At 47.1% G+C, this 9,903-nt stretch overlaps 1 protein-coding gene across 1 annotated transcript in view; it reads right to left on the reverse strand.

The window, feature by feature from the left end:
* The window catches only part of LOC149326728 (tear acid lipase-like protein), an 87,947-nt gene extending 86,353 nt beyond the window's left edge, over positions 1 to 1,594 (reverse strand). Inside the window, exon 1 of the mRNA XM_089564662.1 lies at positions 1,485 to 1,594. Coding sequence (XP_089420788.1) covers positions 1,485 to 1,493 — 9 coding nt within the window. The 5' untranslated portion in view covers positions 1,494 to 1,594. The remainder of the gene's footprint in view (positions 1 to 1,484) is intronic.
* Positions 1,595 to 9,903: the final 8,309 nt, after the last annotated feature.

The raw sequence follows: 9,903 nt of genomic DNA on the forward strand, positions 1-9,903 counted from the left end.
AGTCTCGAACATGATTATGGAAGCATATCCCATGAGGAAAAAAACAAGGTTATGCGTCAGTAAGCCATCTATTTCATTATATGAGAGTGAGGTTGCATACCTTGATGCCACGTAGAAACATGGGTTGTGTTCACTAGCTAATAAGTTGGCCACTTTTTCTATAAAATGTACTACTTTCCTTGAATAAAATTTCAGTTGTGAGACAGCGCTTGTCCTGTGTCTTCTTCTACTTTGTCTGCGTCGTTTGCGCTGTTGGCATTCAATATGTACCACCAACTCGCCCGTTTGGCTATAGTATAGTGAGGGCACGCCTATGGATTGATGTACGACCAACAAGCCCCCTTTAAGGCTTTGCTAAGGTTTATTTGGAAAGGTGCAACGACCATTTACAAATAGACCTATTTTCCTCCTAACTGAAATGTATTGCCACGTCAATAACTGAGAAAAAAAAAATTAACCACACAAGGAATTAAAACAACGGATCTCTGTTTCTGGCCATTTTGCATAAAATTAGGCCGCATCCGCGTAGCTCTCTGAATGGCAGCGCAGAAACAGGTTTTATAACTGTTTTTATAAGTAACCTCAGCTGCGAGAAAGAACGAGACGGAGAATCTGAATTACTTGAAGTATTTTGCTTGAAGCGAAATTTGATGCTAATGAAAGTGTCCAACCAGTCTGCTGACAGCGTATAGGAGTAATAAAGCAAGATTGTTTAACCACAATTAAATCCTCGCCAACCAGCACGTCAGCTCATTGTTGCCCACTGTCCTCGTCCTCGTGCACCGGTCATTATCTCCAAACAGATTTAGGAGTAAGCTGTTTGAGTTCCAGCATGTCGCATCCTGAACACGTTTTTGTTAACATATTCCAGAAGTTACAACATGCAGCCACCGCATTGTCAAAATAAATCTTGGTAAACACGTTCGGCCATACGTCGCACATTGCAATACAATTAAGTTTGATCTTTTCCATCGTCCGTCGAGAGCTGGAATTCTTTACTGCGTGATGTTGTTGACAGTCATGCTGTGTCTAGCTTTGTCACTAAATGATAATCTTTCTTCTATTCTCTTCCGTAACGCGGAAATTTGTGTTTGGTCTTTTCAAAACAGGGTGAAATGAAGCGTTTGTTTGGGTATTACACTGTTGTAGTAGTATGCTGTACAAAGTGACATGCGATGTGAATACCCCTGTAACCCACTCCCAGTGCGGGCCTGTCAGGGCTCACTTAATTGCACAATAAATAAATAACAGTTAGGTAGCAACAGCAAAACTGTCTTCATAAAAGCTTCAGTTTCGCTATAAACATAGCAGTCCTGAGTTTCTAATGCAAAACAGCTGCCAAATCAAATGTGTGTTTCATTAGTAGATTAATAAGCATGATTGCGATAGACTTCGCAACGCATGCCTCCATAAGCAGCAGAAAAACTGTAAATAACAAAACAAGAGTCTGGCTTATACTACACCGAAATGCAAAACAACCTCACCGTCGTCATCTTGACTTCTCGTTCAACATTCGACGCAGATCCGAGCGCGGCACTGCTCACGAAATAAGCGCACGCCAAAGATGTTCCCCAGGTAATGCATCCAAGCGACCACCGTGTTCTCATGTTGAAGCGGAAGGTGAAAGTGGCAGGGACGTTCAAATGCACGTGCCCTTGATGTGTCAGCTCAGCTAGCGCGGTCTCTGCCTGACATTCGGTGCGCACCTACCTTCTGACAGAGCCTTTTTTTGTGTGTGTGCCACATCACACGTGCTTTAAACACTTATGAGTTCTGTTCAACTGGCGTACGTCGGTGAATACGTGAGGCACTGTCAGCAGCTTAAAGCGCCAGAATGTACTGCATAGAGGCTGCCTCTTAAGCAGCGCAGCTGAGAGCCACTCACGAATAAGTGCACGACTTTAACGCTAATGGAGCTTACTCTTCCACTGTAGCGCTTTTTAAGTTTGTCTATTGACACTGCAGGCCTTTTGCAGAAGGGCTTAAAAACGGACCCGAAATTACCAAAACTACATACCTCAGGCACTCTTTCTCTAGTTTTTATTTTCGGGCTGTTTTGAAAGAGAACCAAGCCAATTCGCCCAAATTTCTGGTCTTCTAGATGCTGGCCCTTCAAAGGGCTATTGTAGGAATGCACACACGTTTAATAAATACAGTGAGAAAACAGATCAACCATTTCGAGTCAGCTAGATTGTAGAAAAAATGGCGACCCAGTAAATTAATGGCAGCGAAGATGCAAAAATGATATGCTATGAAGAAAAGTGAAAATACACCTTTTATACAATTCTTTGAAGGGCTCGGAAGCACCTTCTGAGAAGAGTACATAAACTCGCTCAACAAAATACATTGTGTTGTCATTAACACCTTAGTCAAATAACACAATTCTACACGCAGTAAGGAACCCACAATCGCGCGCTTAAGCTGTCAAGCCCTTTCCGTTGACTTTTGCATACTGGTACCCTTCTCTCTTTGACGTTCGTGCGTATGCGGGATAAGAGGTGGTTTTTGGTTGGACACTTCCAGACGTCACGCAGCTACCATGGCCGCGGCCAGTCAACCATGCCGCTGCGGGGGATCAGGAAATTCCGCCGCCGGGGAATTAATTTGCAAAAGTCAGCTGCGCATGCAAGAGAAAGAGGCCTGCCGCTGGCGTCCCCTGCATGGTTGGAAAACAAATCTTTCCAGACAGATTGGCTTGGCGTGCCGCGGTACGCTTTACTTTATTTTATTTTTGGGTGGGGAGATATCACTCTGGTAAAATTTTGCGTCGCATTCTTTCTTTTTTTTTGCTCAAACTCCTTCTATGCAAAATGCTGTGTTAATATCTTCCGATTTTCGTCGGAGAAGCCGTCACCGGGTGAAAGCGCTGCGCGGATAGCCGCGGTGAAGCGCAGACATCGAGATGACACACTTTGGCATCCGAGCACTCCGTATCCCAATGAGGCGCATTCATGTGACTGCTGTTGGGACTGGGGCACCCTACCGCTGCCACCACTGTTGCGCCTTGAGCGTCTCAGTCTGCTGCCTCTGTTGAGCAGACCTGAGCGAAGAACGGTCGATGCGACGGTAAGTGAACTGACGTTTATGTACAATATTCACAAGGCTTTTTACAAGATATGTACAAGGGCCGTGAGCACAACGGGCTAGGACGAGGCCCTACAGAGCGTCTCTCTGGAACGATGGCGTGTCTGCTGCCCGTCTGCTGCTGCGTCTCAGTGCGGCTCTGTTCTTATAGCCGCCGGTGACCGTTGCGTTCCTCTGCACCAGGCGTTCCTCTGCTCCAATAAGGTCCCGCCACAGGCCACCATTCGGATTGGCTCGAGCCGACGCTAGTGAGGAGGAGGAGGAAGGGTCTGCGCCGGCGAGCCAGGCTGACTCGTTGCAAGCCGTGCCATGGCGGCGAGTCCGGGCTTGCTTTGCGGGACGGCGGGCGTACCTCTCTGGCTTCCAGAGAGGCCAGCGGAATGAGGGTTCAGGCACAACAGCAACCCCGCCGCCAGACAATGTGCCACGAAGACGATCTGCTTCCGCGTGGCTCAGATGCGAGGCACGCTCGAACACCGGCTCCTCCCAGTAGTTCCCGTCCGGTGTTCAGCCGCAGGTGGCTCCATGCTCCTTTAGTTGAACAGGCCCCGCTCGTCAGGACAGGATCGCTGTTCCTCCGCCTTGTCGCCCAGGTGTCTGGACCAGCTTCGCTCGGTCCTTCGGAAGAGCTTGCCTCTTTGCACCGGTCGTTGATCTTCTGAAGCTTGGCAAGAACCGACCGACAACAAACAACACACAACACGAGCAAGTGCCCTCTGCCACCCGTCAAAACGCCAGACTTTAAGGTAATAAAAACTCCGCTAGCAATAGTTCTATCCTCTTTTCGCTCCCTCTAAAACAAGAGGCACTTATGGGATGAAAGAACTCTAATGTAAAAAACTCAAGTGTCAAACACATGTGACAAACGGAATGAATGAATGCAAAATAAATTTGGTCTCTCGAGATCACTCGGCCAGGAAAACACGCAGCTGAGGCCAGAAATGAGGATATCAATTTTGCCCCGATCTAAGAGCGAACATGACAGCTGTTCGGAAAGTGACAACATGTAAGTCACGAGGAGGTCGAAGGCAGCCTTGCTCAGAACGCACGGCTTAGTGTGTCTACGTCAGCGTTTAACTCGCTCTAACGGACGTCAGACAATACTCACTACCGTGCAAGCTAATGTCCCTGCCTCTTTCGCTGTAGCTGCGCTTTCCTCTCTCCGTACTTGTCGTTCCAGTTTCTACGGGAAGAAGACAAGAACGAGTTATTAAGCATGAAATGCTTTTAGCTCCCGTTGTCGGCAGTGAGGTGACGTCACGCCGAGACCGAGAGCCAACATCCGGGCACTGAATTCCACTCATCCGGGCACTGAAACGAGAACATCCGGGCACCGCACGAGATTTAACGAGACACTCTAAGCCCTCCTACGGGACAGGCATACAAGCGCCGGTAGCTTCGCGCCGAACGGGTGGTGGCGTTCCTCCCTTTCTGTACGGTGCGGTTCGGGTGTCCACCGAGATGATAGAGAATTACTGCGCCATTCCCTTTCCTCAAAAAGCGTTGCGTTCAAAGGGCAAGGCATCACGCCGAACAGGTGGTGGCGTTCCTCCCTTCCTTTACGGTGCGGTTCGGGTGTCCAGTGAGATGACAGAGAATTACTGCGCCATTTCCTTTCCTCAAAAAGCGTCGCGTTCGATGGGCATCGCGCCGAACGGGTGGTGGCGTTCCGTGGACTGCCTGGCAGCGCTACAACACGCTGTCGCGTTCCACTCCTAAAGGCGAAGCTTAAGCGTCATTAATTAGCAGTTAATTAGTATTTTGTCATTAATCAGAAATTAGTCCCCAATTAGTAATTTGTCATTACTTCGTCATCAATTATGTGTGATGTAATCCAGTGGTGACGTCCCCGGTGTCACATAGGCAAAGTGGTGCGGAAAACGCTTTCGCCTCTACGCACTTTAGACAGTTTCGAACGCGCTGCATATACATTCTTGTCAGGCCTGCGTCTCCATGTCCGCGTACGCTTCTGCATCGTTCTGCATTTCATGCTTACCCTACTCTCGGTTACGGGGGAGGCACAGATTTTAGAGCGCAGCTCTTTGGCGTCCGTTCCTGGGTTTCGAGTCGTCGGCGTCGGCCTCGTAACCAGCTCCGCCCCCCTTTCATCCCCCCAGCGCTATCGGCGTCAGCGGCATCAGTCAGTCGCTGCTATCTCTTCCCTCCTCCCTTTATCGTGTTGTCCGCTTGCTGCGCGCGCTTCTGCCCCCATCGTTTGCCGCTGGGTGTACACGCCGCCCCCCTCCCCCCTCTTCCTGCGAGTCTCCGGTTGTCAAAGCGCCGGCTCGAACTTAATTCCTTTCTTCGCTCCTCCTCCAATGCAACCCCTGTGCGGTGGCAATCAGAGAGCCAGATCGGTGGCGGCGGATCTGTATATGTGCACCGCCCGAGCCGAAATTGCGAATACGTGTGAAAAATAAAAAAAAAATTCTGTGATAGCGCATACATGTGTTGCTCAATTTCTTTGCCTCAATCTATCGAAAAGGTGAAACAGCTTATTTGCTGCGCTCAAATTTCGCATTAGGAAGTAACGTAATCGTCGGTAATTTTTTTTTTCCCTCACTGACTTGTTCCTTCCCTTACGCTTCTCACGCCAGTCGCGGCGTTCAATTCCGAGTGCGCAACGCCTCCGGTAGGACCCTTCTTTCTTTCTCTTTGTTCGTGACGGCAAGTGAGACCTTTCACGAATCTCCAATTTTCCGCGCACCCGTCCTTTTCACTCGATGCGAGGTCCGCATCTACCCGGCCTTTTGATTTTCGGCCTACATAATGGCGTCGTCTCAACTCGTGGCTGTCCATCGCGATAACTATGCTTGGCGGAGCGCTTAGACGCTTCCTTCTCGCCAGTTAACTTGTTACCTCCGTCACTGCGGCCTCGTACTATCTTTCGCTTCATGAGCCACACACGCGTTTTCACTCCGCGCGCGTACCGTGTTCTTTGGGACCGTGGTTTCTCCCGTGACCGTAGCGGAAAATGACAGCCTGCATGACAGCCTGTGCCCTCGCACATTTCTTTAGCTCCGATTCTAACGCTAGTTTCGGGGTTGACAAAGTGACGGACTTTGCTGCAGGCACTTTGCCGGTGACGCTGGTGCTTCCAATAGTGGCAACGCGTTTCTGCGCGCGTGCCCTTTCTCTATTTTCGGAGGCACCACTCTTTCTTATGCCTGCCTTTCATCTTTCGGTGGCAACTCTCTTTCTTGTGCTTGCCTTTCCTCTGCTTTCGGCAGCACCACCGTTTCTCCTGTTTGTTCATCACCTTGTGGTGATAGTTCACTTTCCTTAACTGGCGGATCCTTTCCTACAGGTTTCAATTTCAATTTCAATTTCAATTTATTTTCGAATTTCTTTTACAGGAAATACAAACACTTTTTGGACCCATAGCCAGCGGCTAGTTCGGGTCCAAGTACACGAAACACGTAAAAGCAAATTCAAAAACGGCGGACATATACAGAAAAGCGTAAGCGTTGTACAAGATTAAAAGCAGAGCAGTCTAAATAACACTGGTAGATAACATTCGGCGCGGCAAAAGAAAGAAAATAGCTTTGAAAACATGATATGCAAAAAGAACTTTCGGACATCAAGTGTTAGTAAAAACTATCGTGTTACATACAAAGTACATAATAACAGAAAACTGTGACGAAAAAGAATTTCAGGTTAAATCAATTATTTCAATTAAGTGTTTTTTAAACATACCAGCAAAATTGTGTGAGTTTTTAAGAGAAATGGGTATCGCGTTCCAAATTTTTACCCCAGCAGACTCCAATAAACGCTCACCATACACATTTCGGATGGGAGGGAGGTTGAAATTGCCGAAAGAGAGGTTTCTAGTGGACCGAAGCGGGAGGTGAAGTATTGATGCATGAAAAGGGTGGTTGTGTCTTACTATGTTGTGAATACATACAGAGATTTTTAATCGGTACAATGAATCAAATGGAAGGATCATTGACTTGCGGAATAACGGTTTGCTGTGCTCATAACGGTTAGACTTGTTTATTGTTCTTAATGCACGTTTTTGAAGACGGATAATAGGATTTAAGTACGTATGGTAAGTTCCACCCCATGCTTCGACACAGTATGATAGATGGCTTTCGATGAAGGCAAAATAAAGCATTCCTAATGTAGAGATGTCAAATAATTCCTTAACCTGATGAAGAGCATGACATCCAGATGCCAACTTCCCGCAGACTGCCTCCATTTGGTCTTGCCAGTGTAAGTGGCTGTCAAATGTGACACCTAGATATTTAAATGAAAATGTGTGTTCTATTAGTGCATTATTTACAAGGATTCTGACATCAGTTGGGTCGATTAGTTTTCTTCTTGAATGGAATATCAGGTATTTAGTTTTTTTCGTGTTCATTGTCAGCTTGTTTGCTGAGAACCATTGCGCTATTTTATGGACTTCTTGATTCGCTTTTTCCTCTAGCTCTTTCATTGTATCTGCCGTTATAATTAAACATGTATCATCAGCATACATCAGAAGTTTTGAACAGCCGATAAATGAAGGTAAGTCATTAACGTATAAGGAAAACAATAATGCACCAAGTACGGATCATTGCGGAACTCCAGTGTAAAGCTTGTGCGGTGAGGATGTAAAGGAATTCATCACCACAACTTGTTGACGGTCAGTGATATAACTAGTGAGTAGGTCGGAAATATTATGACGAAAGCCGTAGTGTTTTAGTTTTGTTATCAGTATAGAATGATCAACTGTGTCGAATGCCTTTTTTAAATCCAAAAATATTACTCCAACTAACATGCCATTGTGCAAAGCCGTGTTAATTTTCTGGGTAAGTGACAGAACTGCTGTGCAAGTTGAATGGTGTGACCTGAAACCATGTTGTTGTGTACTGAGGATACCGTATTTATCTAAAAACTTGTTGAATCTGTTTGCAAGAATTTTTTCAAAGATGTTATTAATTGTGCTAAGAAGAGATATTGGCCTGTAGCAATTTGCGTCGTTCCGGTCACCGTCCTTATATACTGGTGCTACCTTCGCTGTTTTCAACACAGACGGATACTTGCAAGCATTAACAGAATGGTTAAAAAGCGAGCACAAGACGGGACCAAGGATGTCAAAATTTTCTATCGCAGCCCTATTGCTTATGCCGTCTAAACCTGTCGCTTTATTCGTCGGCATCGTTAAAACAACAGACTGTATTTCTTCTAGTTCAATTCGGAACAAAACAAAACTATTTGGAATCTTAGACTCAAGGTCTATTACATTTAAGTCCTGTAGGTTCTGCGCTAGGAGTGGGCCCATAGAGGCGAAAGTTGAGTTGAAGTTTTCCGCTCTCCCCCTGTCTACTGTTTCAGGGAGTATATGCGGTGCCTGTTTGCTACCCACAATGTCTTTGAAAATGTCCCAGAGTATTTTTGAGTTTCCATTTGCTCTCTCTATGCGTTCTCTGTAAAATTCTCTTTTACGAGCCCTCATCATCGTTACCGACTTGTTACGCATCTCCTTAAATTGACGCAGGTAAAAGTCGTTCTCTTTTTTATGCTTCCATTTATTGTACCAGTAGTCCTTTTTCTTTTAAAACTTCAAGAATGGGCTTATTCATCCAGGGGCAAATTGGTATGCTGCGAGAGCGACCTTTGATCTTTTCAGTACTGTTTGATATCGCAGCTGTAAGAATATTAATAAAGCAGCTTTCTATCGGGAGCTTTCCTTTAATTTTCTCCTGTGGAAGCGCAGGCTGCTTCTGTCGCCTAGGTTGCTGCTTTCTGATACCACTCTGATTGAGAGCCGATTCACGTGCGCTACCTTGCTCACGTCTGCCTTTGGCGCCTTTACTAAATTCCTCAAACCTGTGCTCTTCCGCCTCAGCGTCCCTGAGTACACATCCGTCCTCATTTTCCTCGGATAGAATGACGTCTACAACCCCCATGTCGTCTGGATGGTTCTGAAGTCCACTACCGTCCAGCACCTTAGCGTCTTCAGGCGCAGACGAACCAGCGTTCTCTCCCGACATGAGTGCTGGCATGCAGCTCTCGTCATGCTCCTGACGCGTTCCAGCCGATTGCAGATGACGGTCTGCCTTGCACTCAGTTGCGGCGTTTCCGCTACTGCGGCTGCTTTCTGGAATGTGACTAAGCTCACAGCGCTGCGAACGCATGAGACTCGTTTTGCATCGATCGCCGTAAACACTAGCGTCCAACTTAGCGTCCGCAAACTCTATATGCGTTCGAATCCGTTGACCGAAAGTGTCAGGTTTCTGCGTTTCTGCTGAACGCGATGCACAACACGGTGTGTCATCCTCTTTGACTTCGCTAGAACTGGCACTGGCCTTTTCATTAATGTCCAGCCGAACATCCTCTCTGCCATTCCCTGCAACTGCTCCTGCTTTTGACACGCTAGGAGATCCAATTTCCTTCAACTCCGCTCCAATCTCAATGGGCGAGACGTCTGTAACTGCGTCGTCCGATGCAGTTACAGTGTCCGATGCAGTTACAGTATCCGAAGATACAGAGGTTTCCTCAGTTCGCGAATGCGGAGCATCTACCACTGTTACAGCAGCAGTTACATCTGCCACGTACGGACTACCGTCCTTTGTGCCGCACCGGCAGGGCTGCCCCACAGCTACGCACTCCACCTCTGTGTCACGATCGTCCGAACCTTCCGCATTTTCCAGCCATTCTAAAATATCGGCTTTTAGCTGGTAGGAAAAATCGTAAAACGATTCGGTACTATTTTGCTCTCGCTGATACCTTTGGCGAACGTCCGCCGGTGACAAGTCATATCTCGTCAGTAAAAAGCCTTTCAGCTCATCGTAGTCTGCCAAGCCGCCGTCCAACAGGCGCTTGACAACTTCATAC

Source organism: Amblyomma mixtum, chromosome 10, assembly GCF_055824585.1.
Source record: "Amblyomma mixtum isolate Tamu chromosome 10, ASM5582458v1, whole genome shotgun sequence".
NCBI classification, from domain to species: Eukaryota; Metazoa; Arthropoda; class Arachnida; order Ixodida; family Ixodidae; genus Amblyomma; species Amblyomma mixtum.